We start from the raw sequence: 17737 nt of genomic DNA on the forward strand, positions 1-17737 counted from the left end.
CGGAGTGGAGCATTCTTGTACATTACGTCTGCTACGAGGAGGTGCCCGCCCACCACCTCCTTAACCTGGGAGACGGTGAAGCTGCCTCCCCGCAGCAGAATCCCCAGGCCGGAGGAATGAGAGTCGTTTCCTCCCGACCAGATCGATGGCCCGTGGGACCACCATCGTGACCACTGCCTGTAGGAGCTGAGGTGCAGTATCGCACACTCCTGCAGAAACAACAGGTCAGCTTTGACCTTGGCAAGGTAATCCAAGGTCGCAACACATCACGTAGTAGATTTAATGCTACGCACATTTATGGATACAATCTTTACACCCATTTTAAAGCAGTTAGTCGCTTACCAAACCTCTTGATGTTTCCCTTGATCACTTCCCACCAGTGTGTCAGGGGCTTAAAGTGGGGTTTCATGATTCTCCAACCTTTGTAATCCCTCTTGAGCTCCTCAGTGTTCTCTGGGGTCAGCAGCTTCACATTAAGCTTCCATGCCCCCTGGCCAACCCTCTGGTCTTCCTCTAAGTGACAGTCAGCCAGTAGGAGTCTCTGAGAGTTCCAGACCTTTGGTCTGCTCCTTCATGCCCGTAGTGTGCTCAAATTGCTTCATTTTGGATGGGCTGAGGAAAGCATCCTGAACCTCCCCATTGGTGGTGTTCTGCTCGGGTGGCATCTGGGAGTCCGTGCAGAGAGCGGGGTTTGAAATGTCCTCTGTTGGAGAAGCTTCTCCAATCCTCTCCCCCTCTGGGGCGTTGCTGCTCCCGGCTTCCCGGAGCTGGGGTGCGCTGAGCACCTCACTGTTCCCAGATTCCTGGGGCTGTGGTACACTGGCCTCTTCGGGTTGTGGGCAAAGTTGGGGTGCGCTGGTCTCCTCATTGTCTCCAATAGTCTGGAGCTCGGGCGTCTCATCCTCCAACTCCCTAGCGTTTTGCCGTTTCTTCTGTTGGCGCCGCCCTGGCCCTTCTTCGTCCGAATAGCTGCTGCTCTTGTTATCCGTGTCGGATAGGAGACGCCTCTTGCCTCTTGTCTGGGAAGTGGCTTGGTTTCTTCTTAGCCCCTTCTTCCTTTTGGCTCTCTTCACCAGCTGCCAATCCCCCTGCTGCTTTCCCACTGCTGCCTCCTCCTCCTCCGTTGATTCGCTCTCCTGTGGAGTGGGAGGTTCAGGGGGCAGTGCTGTTGATTGGCCGTCTGTTGCCCCAATCTTTTCCTCCACCTTGTCTCTCTCTGTGTCCTCCTTTGTCCCGTTGTTCTCCCTGGGGGCCTTGGTGGTTGGAATGACACGAGGTATTTCTTCTGCATCCCCCTCGTTGGCTTTGGCTGCCTGTGCATAAGTACGGCAAAGTTTGGGGCAGGTCTTGTAGAGGTGACTTGCCTCGCCACACAGGTTGCAGCACTTAGCCTGTCTACAGTCTTTTGTCTGGTGCCCTTCCTGTTTGCAGTTCTTGCAGAGGACAGTGCTGCAGTTGGCCGCCACATGACCAGAATTGCCGCACGAGCGACAAAGTTTGGGTTGCTCAACATAGACAAGTTAGCCAGGCTTCCCCCGATAGCAAATCTGGAAGGGGGGTGGAAGATGGCTCCCTTACCGTCGGTCTTGAGCGTTACCTTAACCTGGCGTTTACATGTCCAGATCCCCAAATCATCTCTAACCGCGGTGCAGCTCCCAACCTTATAGAAGTACCTGGTAAGGAAGGTGAGCACGTCAGCGACAGGGACGAAGGGGTTGTAAAGGTGCACCGTCGCAACAGCAGAGCAAAGAGCAGCTCCGCCGTCAGGATCTTCATTTCTAGCAGGTCTTTCTTTTCCTCAAACACCTTCAGGAGTTTGACACAAGCTGCCACTTGCTTGAAAGTCACATCAAAAAATCCAGCGCTGGGGAAATCCTGTAGGCAGTAGATCTCCGCAGCCTCGAAACCACACAGCTTGAAAAGGATCCTCTTGGTGAAGAAGGTCCTATCCATTCTTGTTTCTTGCTCGCTGCCCTTCACCATGACTCGGATGGTGTTAGGTACCCCATAGTAAGGAGTTTGACTGCTTATAGCCATTGCTCGTTGATCTTTCCCTGGCAGAAACGCAATCAAGGTCTCTCCTCTGCCAGGTAAGTATCACAGTCGACGTTTCGCGTCCTCATGTCACTTCAGCAGAACTAAGTAGAAATAGGAAAGGGGTGAAATATAAGCTGGTTTAATAATCACAGCGACACCGTGTCCAATTAATGACCAGCAAGTCAACAAGCTGCCCAATCAGAGGGCGAGAAAGGGGGTGGAGCGGTTGCTAGCGCTCTTGCTGGAGCTACCCGCCTGAAGCTTGAAACTCAGAAGAGATATAAGCAAAAAGATAAAAGCAAAATTCTGCAGATGCTGGAACTCCGAAACAAAAACAAAAATAGCTGGAAAAACTCAGCAGGACTGACAGCATCTGCAGAGAGGAATACAGTTAATGTTTCGAGTCTGTATGACTCTTCATCAGAACTAAAGAAAAATAGAAATGGAGGTGAAATATAAGCTAAAACAAAAACAGAAATACCTGGAAAAACTCAGCAGGTCTGGCAGTATCGGCGGAGAAGAGCACAGTTGACGTTTCGAGTCCTCATGACCCTTCAGCAGAACTAAGTAAAAATAGGAAAGGGGTGAAATGTAAGCTGGGAGCATTGGGAGCAATGAATGCAGTAGACTAAGTTGAGGGAAGTGCAAGTGAAATGCTGCGTTACTTGAAAGGAGTGTTTGGGCCCTTGGACAGTGAGGAGAGAGGAAATGAAGGGGCAGGTGTTGCATCTTCTGAGTTTGCATGGGGAGGTGCCGTGGGAGGGGGTTGAGGAGTAGGGCGTGATGGAGGAGTGGACCAGGGTGACTACGGAATGCCGCCGGGAGGAGTGAAGGGAAGATGTGTTTGGTGGTGGCATCATGCTGCACTTGGCGGAAATGGCAGAGGATGATCCTTTGAATGCAGAGAATGGTGGGGTGATAAGTGAGGACAAGGTGAAGGGAAGATGTGTTCGGTGTGGCATCATGCTGGAGTTGGTGGAAATGGCGGAGAATGATCCTTTGAATGCGGAGGCTGGTGGGGTGATAAGTGAGGACAAGGGTTGTCCTCAAAAATTCATGAGATCACCAAAAGTGATACAAAAAAATTTCAGATCAGTGACCATGAGGCACATCACACAACAACGCTTCTACTCTTTGCATGAAGTGGTATCAGCCTGCATCAGGAACTCATCCAGGCCCTCTTGTGTATTTGAAGTGAATCCACTCATTGCATTTCAACCTCTCTGCATCATCTGCCATTTCCGCCAACTCCAGCATGATGCCACCACCAAACGTATCTTCCCTGCACCCCCCCGGCGGCATTCCGTTGGGATCGTTCCCTCCATGACACCCTGGTCCACTCCTCCATCACCCCCTACTCTTCAGCCTCCTCCCACGGCACCTCCCCATGCAAACGCAGAAGATGCAACACCTGCACCTTCACTTCCTCTCTCCTCACCGTCCAAGGGCCCAAACACTCCTTTCAAGTGAAGCAGCATTTCACTTGCACTTCCCTCAACTTAGTCTACCGCATTTGTTGCTCCCAATGCGGTTTCCTCTAAAGTGGAGAGACCAAACGCAGACTGGGTGACCGCTTTGCAGAACACCTTAGGTCTGTCCGCAAGTATTACCCAGACCTCCCTGTCATTTGCCATTTCAACACTCCACCCTGCTCTCATGCCCACATGTCTATCCTTGCCTCGCTGCATTGTTCCAGTGAAGCTCAACGCAAACTGGAGGAACAGCACCTCATCTTCCGACTAGGCACTTTACAGCCTTCCGGACTGAAAATTGAGTTGAACAATTTTAGATCATGAACTCTCTCCTCCATCCCCACCCCCTTGCTGATTTTCCCCCTCCTTTTTTGTTTTTTCCAATAATTTATATAGATTTTTCTTTTCCACCTATTTCCATTATTTTTAAATGTATTTCCATCCATTGTTTTATCTCTACCTTTTAGCCTTTTTTGATTCCTTCACCCCACCCACCCCCACTAGGGCTATCTGTACCTTGCTCGTCCTGCTTTCTATCCTTAATTAGCACATTTCTTTAGATAAAATCACCACCTTCAACAACTCTTTGTCCTTTTGTCTGCGACATCTTTTGGTTATCTCCACCTATCACTGGCCCTCTATCCAGCTCTACTTGCCCTACCCCCCCACCCCTTAAACCAGCTTATATTTCACCTCTTTTCTATTTTTCCTTAGTTCTGTTGAAGAGTCATATTGACTCGAAACTTTAACTGTGCTCCCCTCTGCAGATGCTGCCAGGCCTGCTGAGTTTTTCCAGGTATTTTTGTTTTTGTTTTGGACCATCCACAACAAAGTAGTCCGTTTGACTGGCACTTCAACTGCTAACCTAAGAATCTAATGCCAGTGCAGTGCACCATTGCTGGATTGTGTATAACCCGCATGATGCACAGCAGAAAATTGTTTAGGTTTCTTTAGAAGCATCTCAAAGCAACTACTTCCACCACCTGGAAAGAGTTCGAAACATCACCTCCACACTCTTCCCCAAGTTACACATCATGCCGTGTTGGAGATATTACCATTCTATCACGGTTGTTTTCTTCCAGATGGTGAACCATAGGAAGAGAAAGAGCACAAGAGGAGAAATAGTCCCAAGAGCATTGCAAATAATGGAATTCTGTGGAGAAAAGCAGAGTTAACCTATCAGGTTAATGATCCTTCACCCTCAATATGACACATAATGAAGAGAATGCTGAAGAGAAGGATGAAGATAATGATAAATCTGAACAAATTGTGCTAGCCATGAGGTGTTTTAGTCCTGTGATGAATGTGTTAGCGCAGACTCCTTCGACTGTGCAGTGCTGGATAGGGCTTGTACTTCCAACAGCATGAGGGACAGATTGGTTAAAGTGCTATCTTGATTCACTAAGGATCTTCGCAAGGTTAGGAATATTAAAGTGCTACTTGCTTTAGGTTTGGTGATGGTAACACATTGAGATCACTAAAGAGAGTTGTAAGTGCATTCAAGATAGCTGGAGTAGGCGATTTTATAAGTACTGATATAGCCTCTGATGAGATTCCCAAGCTGTTGAGTAAACATTCTATGACACAAATTAAACTTCACTTGGAACAGGATAAGGCAATTATTTTTGGAACAACAGTTGATCTGCAGTTTACCCAGTCAGGATGTTTCTTATCAAAATGTTAGACATCAGGTGATAAGAATCAAAGGAAGAAGGAATATATGGCTCAGAAATAAATCACTCAGTCCAACTAGTCTATGCTAATGTTTATGCTACACATCCCATCCTCTAACCCCATTGCATGAACATATAAAATGAGAGTCAGGCAAAGAGAGCAGCTTATCCATCTGGCTACCCCAATTACCACAAATACTCCCACCCATCTGAAGCCACAATTGCTTGAAAGCCAAAAAGAAAACCTAGGCCAATTCAGGGACAAAAAAATCTAGAAAAATTCATGAGATCACCAAAAGCGATACAAAAAAAAATTCAGAGCAGTGACTATGAGGCACATCACACAACAACGCTTCTACTCTTTGCATGCAGTGGTATCAGCCTGCATCAGGAACTCATCCAGGCCCTCTTGTGTATTTGAAGCGAATCCACTCATTGCATTTCAACCTCCATTCATGCATTCAACTTGGGAGCTACTACAGGACAGATTTATATTCAACAGAGCAAGGCAACTGGCAAAAAGAAAGCAAGGACAGAAGAAATTATTTTAGGATTATGGTCTGTTATACATTACCTGCAAAGGTGGCAAAAGCAGCAGAGTTGAACTAATTTTAATAGTTCTTTCAAACAATTGGCAGGACACAGTCAGCTGGACGACCTCCTTAAGAATAATTCTTTGACTATTTGGCAACATTTGTAATGTTGGGCATTCGCATGTGGCTAGAAGTGAAAATGGAGATGAATTAGCTAAAGTTAAGTTTTTAATAGCATTAGATGTGTTTGTGTAAATATCCATATGAGAACCCTTACTGTATTCAGCTACTCATTGTTATTTGAAGCAATGGTGAAAGGGTTTCACTTCAGTTTACAAAAGGATTAGAACAAAGCAAAAAGAGAATTGATCCCAAGGTTCTCCGATTGGCTATAGTCTGCATGTGACAAAATCTTCATGCTCAAGATCAATCTCATGAAAAACAAAAACAGAATTACCTGGAAAAACTCAGCAGGTCTGGCAGCATCGGCGGAGAAGAAAAGAGTTGACGTTTCGAGTCCTCATGACCCTTCGACAGAACTTGAGTTTGAGTCCAAGAAAGAGTTGAAATATAAGCTGGTTTAAGGTGTGTGTGGGGGGGGCGGAGAGATAGAGAGAGAGAGAGGTGGGGGTGTGGTTGTAGGGACAAACAAGCAGTGATAGAAGCAAAACAAAAACAGAATTACCTGGAAAAACTCAGCAGGTCTGGCAGCATCGGCGGAGAAGAAGAGTTGACGTTTCGAGTCCTCATGACCCTTCGACAGAACTTGAGTTCGAGTCCAGGAAAGAGCTGAAATATAAGCTGGTTTAAGGTGTGTGTGTGGGGGGCGGAGAGATAGAGAGACAGAGAGGTGGAGGGGGGGGGGGTGTGGTTGTAGGGACAAACAAGCAGTGATAGAAGCAGATCATCAAAAGATGTCAACGACAATAGTACAATAGAACACATAGGTGTTAAAGTTAAAGTTGGTGATATTATCTAAACGAATGTGCTAATTAAGAATGGATGGTAGGGCACTCAAGGTATAGCTCTAGTGGGGGTTTTTTTATAATGGAAATAGGTGGGAAAAGGAAAATCTTTATAATTTATTGGAAAAAAAAAGGAAGGGGGAAACAGAAAGTGGGTGGGGATGGGGGAGGGAGCTCACGACCTAAAGTTGTTGAATTCAATATTCAGTCCGGAAGGCTGTAAAGTCCCTAGTCGGAAGATGAGGTGTTGTTCCTCCAGTTTGCGTTGGGCTTCACTGGAACAATGCAGCAAGCCAAGGACAGACATGTGGGCAAGAGAGCAGGGTGGAGTGTTAAAATGGCAAGTGACAGGGAGGTTTGGGTCATTCTTGCGGACAGACCGCAGGTGTTCTGCAAAGCGGTCGCCCAGTTTACGTTTGGTCTCTCCAATGTAGAGGAGACCACATTGGGAGCAACGAGTGCAGTAGACTAAGTTGGGGGAAATGCAAGTGAAATGCTGCTTCACTTGAAAGGAGTGTTTGGGTCCTTGGACGGTGAGGAGAGAGGAAGTGAAGGGGCAGGTGTTGCATCTTTTGTGTGGGCATGGGGTTGTGCCATAAGAGGGGGTTGAGGAGTAGGGGGTGATGGAGGAGTGGACCAGGGTGTCCCGGAGGGAGCGATCCCTACGGAATGCCGATAAGGGGGGGTGAAGGGAAGATGTGTTTGGTGGTGGCATCACGCTGGAGTTGGCGGAAATGGCGGAGGATGATCCTTTGAATGCGGAGGCTGGTGGGGTGATAAGTGAGGACAAGGGGGACCCTATCATGTTTCTGGGAGGGAGGAGAAGGCGTGAGGGCGGATGCGCGGGAGATGGGCCGGACACGGTTGAGGGCCCTGTCAACGACCGTGGGTGGAAAACCTCGGTTAAGGAAGAAGGAGGACATGTCAGAGGAACTGTTCTTGAATGTAGCATCATCGGAACAGATGCGACGGAGGCGAAGGAACTGAGAGAATGGGATGGAGTCCTTACAGGAAGCGGGGTGTGAGGAGCTGTAGTCGAGATAGCTGTGGGAGTCGGTGGGTTTGTAATGGATATTGGTGGACAGTCTATCACCAGAGATTGAGACAGAGAGGTCAAGGAAGGGAAGGGAAGTGTCAGAGATGGACCACATGAAAATGATGGAGGGGTGGAGATTGGAAGCAAAATTAATAAATTTTTCCAAGTCCTGACGAGAGCATGAAGCGGCACCGAAGTAATCATCGATGTACCGGAGAAAGAGTTGTGGAAGGGGGCCGGAGTAGGACTGCAACAAGGAATGTTCCACATACCCCATAAAGAGACAGGCATAGCTGGGGCCCATGCGGGTACCCATAGCCACACCTTTTATTTGGAGGAAGTGAGAGGAGTTGAAGGAGAAAATGTTCAGCGTGAGAACAAGTTCAGCCAGACAGAGGAGAGTAGTGGTGGATGGGGATTGTTCGGGCCTCTGTTCGAGGAAGAAGCTAAGGGCCCTCAGACCATCCTGGTGGGGGATGGAGGTGTAGAGGGATTGGACGTCCATGGTGAAGAGGAAGCGGTAGGGGCCAGGGAACTGGAAATTGTTGATGTGACGTAAGGTGTCAGAGGAATCACGGATGTAGGTAGGAAGGGACTGGACAAGGGGAGAGAGAAGGGAGTCAAGATAACGAGAAATGAGTTCTGTGGGGCAGGAGCAAGCTGAGACGATCGGTCTACCGGGGCAGTTCTGTTTGTGGATTTTGGGTAGGAGATAGAAGCGGGCCGTCCGAGGTTGGGCGACTATCAGGTTGGAAGCTGTGGGAGGGAGATCCCCAGAGGAGATGAGGTCAGTGACAGTCCTGGAAACAGTGGCTTGATGTTCAGTGGTGGGGTCATGTTCCAGGGAGAGGTAGGAGGAAGTGTCTGCGAGTTGACGCTCAGCCTCCGCGAGGTAGAGGTCAGTGCGCCAGACAACAACAGCACCACCCTTGTCAGTGATAGAAGCAGATCATCAAAAGATGTCAACGACAATAGTACAATAGAACACATAGGTGTTAAAGTTAAAGTTGGTGATATTATCTAAACGAATGTGCTAATTAAGAATGGATGGTAGGGCACTCAAGGTATAGCTCTAGTGGGGGTTTTTTTTATCTCTGTGTTTTTATCAATCTCATGATTCTGTCACAGCAGTCACGACTGACATAAAATCATCTTCAACTCTCTGTTTTGTAGAATTGGCAGAAAAATGTATTTCAAGCCCACTTCAGTTTCAACAAAGGAAATAACGTTTCTTTAACTGGAATTAACAATTAAAGCGCAGACTTCATTCATTTATCTGCATTAGTTTTAGGATTGAATTATATCTCTCAATGGGTAATGAGAACCCTCTTACTCATATAGTTCTAATTCTGGGAAATACCTGCTTACAAATCATAGCATTATTGCAAGGAACTTGCATGAAGTCCACTCCTACTCGAGCACAGACCCTTCATGGTTGATCTCTGACAGAAATACTCCCTCATCAAGCAGAACTACAGAACGTTCATCCAGTGTTGCACCTGTTCTCAATAGGCACGGTCAAGACAGATCCCATCTGAAATACTTATCCAGTTCTTTGAATACCATTAACAACTTTTGCTGTGGAAATCAGTTAAGCATTTTCAAGATAGCGGGGCAAAAAACAGGTTCTGATTTCTCACATCAGGCTTAACGTTAAAACTGCCTTCTAGTTTAATACTCATAGAAAGAGCCAAATGTCCAACATTTACATCAACAAAGAAAGAAAAGGACTTGAATTTCTATAGCGTTTTTTACAACCACTGGAGGTCTCAAAGCCTTTTTAAGAGTCAATCAAGTATTTTTTGAAGTGTAGTCACTGTTGTAATGCAGGAAATGCAGCAGCCAATTTTATATACATTTAATTCCTACAAACAACATTGTGATAGCGAACAGGTAATCTGTTTTTGTGATGTTGATTGAGAGATAAATATTGGTCAGAACACCAAGGGACAACTCCCCTGCTCTTCTTCAAAATAGTGTCATGGGGACCTCTTATATCCACCAGACCTGGCAGAGGCAGCCTCAGCCTCAGTTTAATGTCTCACCCAAAGGACAGGTCACTCCAACAGCACAGCACACCCTCAACTCAACTGGAGTGCCAGCATGAATTGTGCTCAAACTCAGAGTGGGACTTGAACTCAGAACTTTGTGTCTCAGAGACAAGAGCACAACCAACTGTATTTAACTACATTGTCTTTCCTCAATCTTTTCTCCAACAAAAAGTTGGGGAGATGATGTTCCTTGGTAATTCAAGATGTACTCCCCTCCAAATAATTTATGATTAGCCTCAGAGGATGGCACTAAATCTTAAGCCAATTTTCAGTGTCTACTACTAGGTAAGTACTAATAAATTTCTCATGGGTTTAGATTCTTGCATGCATGGAACATTTCGAAAGTCAATGCAGGAGAAGGAAACCCATCTTTTATTTCACTTCCATAATTCTTTCCATATTTAAAAAACCATTGCTCTGCAATGACCAAAATTACTTTTAGGGCAATTATTTTGAACTTTTGGGCAAGAATGAATAAGAAACCTTCCACAAGACAAAATGGTTTTGAGACCAATAAAAATCAATTGAGGAAAATATACCAGTTTTTAATGTGAACACTTTGCAACTACACTTATCCTCTGACTAATTGTGGAATCATGTGAGCTGGGTGAATTTTATACAGCAAGGAACAACCTTTAGGAAATGGAACCTCTATATCCAGCAACTGCATGAAGTACACCCAGTCACCAGGTACGTGGATTGACTGGAGTTCCAACATATGGTTTAACTCCAATTTTAGGAAATATTCAACTTTCCTAAATAATCTTTCACAGTTCAATGCTTAGTACCATTGAGACTTTTTGCATGGTGGATCATCCTCCACTAGTGCTGTTCTGTGACTACTCTGCTTAAATTGAATTTAGATACCAATGGGGAAATCTTGTCCTATTTGCATGGATTTGAAATTACATCCCAAAGATCTGGGATGTTTTAATCCACCGAATTCAGCAACTGAGCCCCAGATCTCCTAAAAAGTAGCAATAAAAATTACTGTATATAGAGTAGTATAGTGCTACTCAAATTTAATAGACTTTATCATGGTTAGCATATGAAATAAATGTCAATTGTTTGTAATTCTCTTTGCATATACACTGTTAGGAAAATATGGCATGCAATCAAAGCAAAAATTGTTTTCAATGCTTAAAGCTAAGCTATATAAAAAGGATTTCCTGCTACCTCCACAAAATGAAGCTTTAATATTATTTATTCTAACAATTGCAGGCAAAACAAAACTGCAACAAATCAAAAAATATTGCATTAACAAATTTAAATTTTTATTATTCAATTTTTTTTTTAAAACAACAGGCAAGATATTAAGAACAAATTGCTAGAAACAGAGGTTGGTCAGCGTTTATGAAGAGAAAAGACAACATTGAATACTACATCCTAAAAGGTTTTAGACGGCATATAAAACCAGTCTTCTACAGATACTGTCTGATCCAGTGTTACAAATATGAGGTTTTTAAAGATGGTAATGTTTATGCTGTCTCTTTAAGGTAAAAGGGGTAAAGAGAGACATGTGATCTACATGTTCTGCTTGATGACCAGCCTGTGTTGCCTGGTTACCATAGGGGCTGGAGGCCCAGTTCAAGTGCTATTGAAATGCATGTGCCAGGTTTAACGCCTGAAAACAAATAGAGAGGCGGACATTCTTCCTATTGCAGTCTTACTGTTCCACTCAGACTCAGAAAGAGGGAATGTCCCAGGGAGTGAGACAGAGTAGCTGCTGCAGTCAACAGAGAAAAAGTCTGTTTTCGCTGTTGGCTAGCAGGTGAGATGTTCTCTGGTTGAAGAGATGGAACCTGTGGAAATTTGAGGAATCTGGTATAATTGTGGCTTGGCTGGAAGGAATCATTGGAATGAGCAGTGCTGCTGGAGGTCAGTTTGGGATTTCTCAAAAAAACTTAAAGAACTTGCGACAGTGACTGGATGTTGTGACTCAGCGAAACAGTGAGAAGCAAACCCGTTGGAAGCTTGGAGTAATTTTGGGTTGGGTCCTATATAGACTACTTCTGCAAGGAATGTGCTGCATAAACGTACTGTGGGGTTATTGGTTGTTATGGAACTTTGATGGGCTATCTTTTCTGCAGTTTAGTGTGTAAGTTGCTTAAGTTCTGGTCAATGTTGCTTTTATTTTGTTGTTACAGTAAAAGTCTTAAAATTTGAAATCTTGTTTTGCGTTCATTGGGAATCCAGAGTAGTTATCAGTCTCTATAGCGATTGTAGACATCAGTGTTTTTCCAGCAATTTGCTTTTAGACAAGATTGCCAGCAGTTGCAGCTTATTTCATTTGTACAGACAGAAGACTGAGTGGAACACAGGAATTGCCAGATGGGAAATGACCAAAGTCTAGCAGGTTTGTGTATCATCATGGTAATCACATGATACAATGATAATGGAATTGTGTACTTATCATGGCAATCAATCTCTATCAATTAGGCTACCATAGAACTAGATATGACAAAACCCCAGTGGCAGAGAGCTTTTGAAATTATATTACTCAAACTGTATGTCAAAATGTAATCTTCTGAAAAATCTAATTTCTTTTTGAATAACTCAATACTATCTGCTTCCACTATCTCCTTAGGGAACCAGTTCCATAGATTAACTGTTCACTGAATTGTTTCAGCAGATTAGCTTTGAATTTAACCCCTTCAAGCACAGGCTAGATTCTCTAGTATTTTACTGTTCTGGAGAAGGTAAAATACCTTGTCATGATCTACACGACCAAAATTAATCTGGGGCACAATATTTCGGTGTTTAAGCAGTCTATTGAAAGGCTCCCTTTCCCTTATAGTAACATTTAGAATTTTATGTGGGAGAAACAAAAGATCAATTTTTTTCTTCCTTTCCCCTCTACTGCTCAGAATAAAACATTGCATCCTATGTGTAGAGGATAACAGATACAGCACCACATTTGAATTGCTCAGGGCTGATGTTCAACATCTTGCATCAACTTCAGAAACTAAATCTGCCGTTCCCTCATTACTGATTTAATAACCAACAAATGCCACTGTTCCATAATGAGGTATATTATCAGTTTATGGAGCAATTAAAGATCATTTTCAGTGTTGTCGCCAGGCTCATGTGATAATACACGATAACATATTATACTTAAAAAACAATATACTTCAATCTGTACAATGCTCTTACTTCAACCTATTAATTGTTTTCCACCATTACTGATTTTAATAATCACTTCACCCTACAATGAGGGCTCTAAATGCTCTCTCCAGACTGCTCTAATTCAGAAGATCCCTCCTTGCCACACTTTAGCTTCTCTATTGGGACAGGGAGGATGACAATCTTTAAGAACTTCACAGGAACCACGACCTGGAGTTCCCACACAGTTATCAGCACAATCTAGGCAGTATACACTCGAGTGCAAAAGACTGGATAACATGTCACATGTCAATGGAAATTGCATGAATTCAAAGAAAACAGTTTTTTTCTGGAGTTCAAGAGTTTGACAAATGTTTTTAAAGTGAATAATGCTCAGGTTTCTATGATTTTATGCTGATTCAAAAGGCTCAAAGCAGTCCTTGCACACAAAACCCTGGCACGGACTCAGTGGGCCAAATGGCCTGTGACATAATAATAGACTAACTGCCTACAATCCCAGACCAGCATGGTGAATCTCCACCAACAGTGCTCACTTGGTTCTGTTTATCACATTGTGCAATTTTGGACACAGGCACCCATGGTCACATCAATCCATCGTTCATTACTTGATGCTGCAGTGATCGACAGTTAATTTAAGCCTCCTTCTGGTCTATTTCTCAATGCTACAATTACTTTAAAATTCAGGAGAAGCAAGTTCAAATTGTCAATTGCCCTTGGAATCCAAGGCCTGTGACCAGCATTCAACCAAAACCACCGATTAAACTTAAATAATTTATACAACTTAAGTTTAAATTAGTTTAATTCAGTAGCCAAGCCCTTGTGGCCACTTTCAATCAATTGGTTATGATGGAAAACACTGGTTAATGGGACTGATCCATAGGAGATTTCAGAGTCAGGCTTATGCAGATGACTAAGCAAATACTTAAGTTGGGTTCCTACAACACAAAAACCTACCTATATCTATTCTAAAACTTTATCCTTATTGCTATTTTTATTTTTAAACTGGACTTTGTCTGCTGAATGAAGAAAATTAAGATGGCTGCTACAAGTCACCTGAACAGAGTTGGCCCTCTGCCTGGGAGCTATCCCCAGGAATTTTGGGGACAAAAGAATGGAGTTTCTGGAATGTCACACTTTGTTACACCTAGAGAGCTACTAACAGACGCGCATCGGACCTGGGACTGTTCTGACTAATTCCAAAGGGATCTACGGAGATTTCATGTGCATTTGATAAGCCAGCCTTGCTGGCCGAGTCAGTGGGTCTGCTGAGACAATGGCTTCCCAAACGCCAGACCCTCAACGTAAATAGAAACCCTTTCAACAGTTAATGACAGACATCAGTAGTCCTGAAACCAAAGCCAATTCCAGAGACTGGATAATATCTCTTTTGAAATAATTGTGGAGAAGGCAGATCACATCACCCAGCCTCCAGCTTTTTGGACAGTTTAATGTTATATCCCTGGTCTTCACAGCCAGTCTACAGTTTTAACATTTAACTGGTAAGCCACAAAGAAGCAGGCTCCTCCAGGCAGATCAACCTGCCCATCTAATCTCACGTTGCTGGAAGATTTCATACCATCAGCTACACAACCAACTCAATGTGTGCATACTTCGTCTTGCAACATCAGCCCCAACTGAAGAGCGAACGCTGCAAATCTAGTCTCCTGCCAGCTGATCTTGAATGCCGATGTGAAAGAATTCCTCATTGGACTCAAACTCATGTGAACCAATATTCATTTTCCTGTGGTCCTTGTAATGTAAAACTCCTTCTCTATCCCTCCCTTTACTGTGTTAACGTACAGTGTGAGACATTGCAGATACTCCTTTTCCAGGTTTTGAATGTGTAAAAATAAACTAACTAATCCTAACTCAAGTTTGCTGTGGATTATTAGTAAATTGGATCACAAAAATAGAGGGATTGTGAAAACACCACCACCTATTCTTTCAAAAATAATTCAAAACACCTTATAGGACAGGTGGCAAGAGGAGATCAGTGCAGTTTGAACTGTCCCTCTCCTGTCCGTAACACTTCGATAAACTTCACCCCACTAAATTTGAATAATTAAATTATTTAAATCATGCTAGATTTTAAAAACATTTGTCAAACTCTTGAATACACTTGAAAAACTGTCTTTCTTGATGAGTTCAAAAAGGTTTCATTGACATGTGGCAATATTTATATCATAAAAAATGGAGAAGGCGGTCATTCGGCCACAAGTCTGCTCTGCCCTTCAATACGATCATGGTAGATCATATTGTGGCCTAACGCCATTTTCCCACCAGCCTCCCATAACCTTCAACTCCTTTGTAGGTCAAAAATCTGTAACTCAGTCTTGAATGTATCCAATCACCTAGCCTCCACTGCTCTCTGGGACAGAGAATTCCAAAGACTAACGAGCCTCAAAGAAGAAATTCCTCCTTAAATGGGAGATCTGTAATTTTTAAACTATGCCCCCTAGTTCTAGATTCCCCCATGACGGGGGACATCCTCTCAACATCTACCTTGTCAAGCCCCTTTAGAATCTTATGTTTCAATGAGATCACCTCATTCTTTGAAACTCTAATGAGTGTACGCCTACCCTGCTCAATCTTTCCTCCTAAGACAATAACTTCATCCCAGGAATCAGAGTAGTGAACCTTCTCTGAACTGCTTCCAATGAAAGTGTATCCTTTCTTAAATAAGGAGACCTAAACAATACGTAGTGCTCTAGGTGCAGTCACACCAACACCCTGTACTATTGTAGCAAGACTTTATTACTTTTATAATCCATCCCTTTTGCAAGACCAACATTCAATTTGCCTTCCTAATTACCTACATATACCTGCAAGGTAACTTTTTGCAATTACAAGAACAGCCAGACCCCCCTGTATAGCAATATTCTGCAGTCTCTCCACTTAAATAATAGTCTAATTGATACCTTATAAGATGAGACTGGGAAATTAGTAATGGCAAAGGAGGAAGTGGCAGACGCTTTGAACAAATACTTAGTATAGTCTTCACAGTAGATGACGCAGAGCCTCCTAAGAATAGTAGGAAGTCAAAAGATAAAAGGGAGGAGTTTAAGACAATCAAGTAGTCTTGATTGGGACTAAAGGCTTGACAAGCCCGTGCATCCTACAAGGCTCTTAAAAGAAGTGGTTACAGAGATAGTGGATGCATTGGTTGTAATCTTGCAAAATTCCCTGGATTTAGAATTAAGAGGGCCTATCTCAAAATAAGGCAAAATAACACATCAGATGCGCTTGCTATCTATTAGATTGCCCATGAACAGAAAATTGAACTTTGTACACAGCTGAAATCGGAATGACAAACATGACAACAATATGCCCTCGTTAACTCCATTTATTTCAACAGAAGTGGGAGAGAGCACAATTATTCACAAGTCAACTAAATAGAAAAAGTAAACCAATTCCACATATATTATTTACAAATCTTGTAATTGGAAGTTTTGCATGCACGGTTACAGAAAGGTCACATGTTGCCCAATAGTGTCAAGACTCTAATGTTGAAGCAGTGTATTCAACCAGCACATCCAACGCATAAATTTCAGTTAAAGCATGTTAAATGAACTTCAGTGATGGTCCCCCAACTACAACGTACGTATTCTATTTGTATGCAAAAGCTTATGACTAAATTAAATACTGTACCAACAGTGAACATTTAAAAAATTCTAGTGACATTGAAATATCTACAGCACCAACACAAGTATGGGGTGCAATGCAACATGCTCCATAACCCCATTTGTAAGGACATTAATGGTGAGAGATCAATAAAAGCTATAAAACATTACTTGATACTGCTGATTCCAAACACATGAGGCTAAGAAATAAGCATGATTATTTTCATTGGCTCTTCCTTGTGCTTTTCTATCACTGACTTCAACATTTGTCTCAATCATGATTTTTATATAATGGCATTTGTAAAGCAAGTTAGTCTCTCACAATGAGGACATACTTTTCAGCTGTATGTGTCATGAGGGACTCAAAGTATTTCAATATATTCAGAATAGTGTATTTCTGCAGGTTATCCCATGAAGAATGAAGTAAACTGAGTGGAGAAAGGACTGTGGCCAATCACACATGGATCTTCACCATTAAGTTTCAGCTTCTTCTGGATTTTGAATGCTGAATAAGCCACTGCAGGGTGATATCTAAAAAGATAAAATAAAAATGCAAGTTAGCGATATATAAAAATTCCCAGCTTCTTTTGGTAACCCAATTAGATAAGTCAACATCAAAGATAGTTTAAAAAATTTTTAATTTTGATAGCTAAGACTCCAACCTCAAAGTCCAATTCTCACCTGTACACCAGAAAGGGAATGTGCAAAAATCGCATGTGCATTTGATTTCAAATAAAAAATAAATCAAACTATTCCAAATTTAGAATAAAAACAGAAAATTCTAGAAAAACTCAACAGGTCTGGCACCATCTGTAGAGAGAGAAACAGAGTTAACATCAAGTCCAATATGACTCTCCTGCAGAACGTCATGCTGGAGTCAAAACATTCCTCTCTGCAGGTGCTGCCAGGCCTGTTGAGTTTTTCCAGCATCTTTTGCTTATATTTTAGGTTTCCAACATCCATAGTATTTTCTTTTATTTTGTTCCAAATTTAATGCTGACACAGCACTATTAAACATTACTCATTACAGGAATGTAAAAAAGTTTCAACATTCTATGGTGCGCAGCATTCCACAATTCATTTAATTGAAAGTTAAGCAAGAACCTTGGAAAGAGCTTTAAGTTCAGCTTGGACTAGTCAATTTTGTAACACTGGTTAATGGCCTGAGTTTGATATCATTATTTGCAAACATAGGATTTACCAGATCTGCAACAGCAGGACAAAATT

The 17737-nt window shown here is 42.9% G+C and overlaps 1 protein-coding gene across 2 annotated transcripts in view; it reads right to left on the reverse strand.

Moving 5' to 3' along the window:
* Positions 1-16215: 16215 nt before the first annotated feature.
* arl8ba (ADP-ribosylation factor-like 8Ba) overlaps positions 16216-17737 on the reverse strand; it is a 47678-nt gene continuing 46156 nt past the window's right edge. For both annotated transcript variants that reach the window (XM_041192677.1, XM_041192678.1), the window contains exon 7: positions 16216-17041. In XM_041192677.1, the coding sequence (XP_041048611.1) occupies positions 16992-17041 (50 nt within the window). In that variant the 3' untranslated portion in view covers positions 16216-16991. The remainder of the gene's footprint in view (positions 17042-17737) is intronic.

The sequence above is a fragment of the Carcharodon carcharias genome, chromosome 7 (assembly GCF_017639515.1).
Source record: "Carcharodon carcharias isolate sCarCar2 chromosome 7, sCarCar2.pri, whole genome shotgun sequence".
Taxonomy (NCBI): domain Eukaryota; kingdom Metazoa; phylum Chordata; class Chondrichthyes; order Lamniformes; family Lamnidae; genus Carcharodon; species Carcharodon carcharias.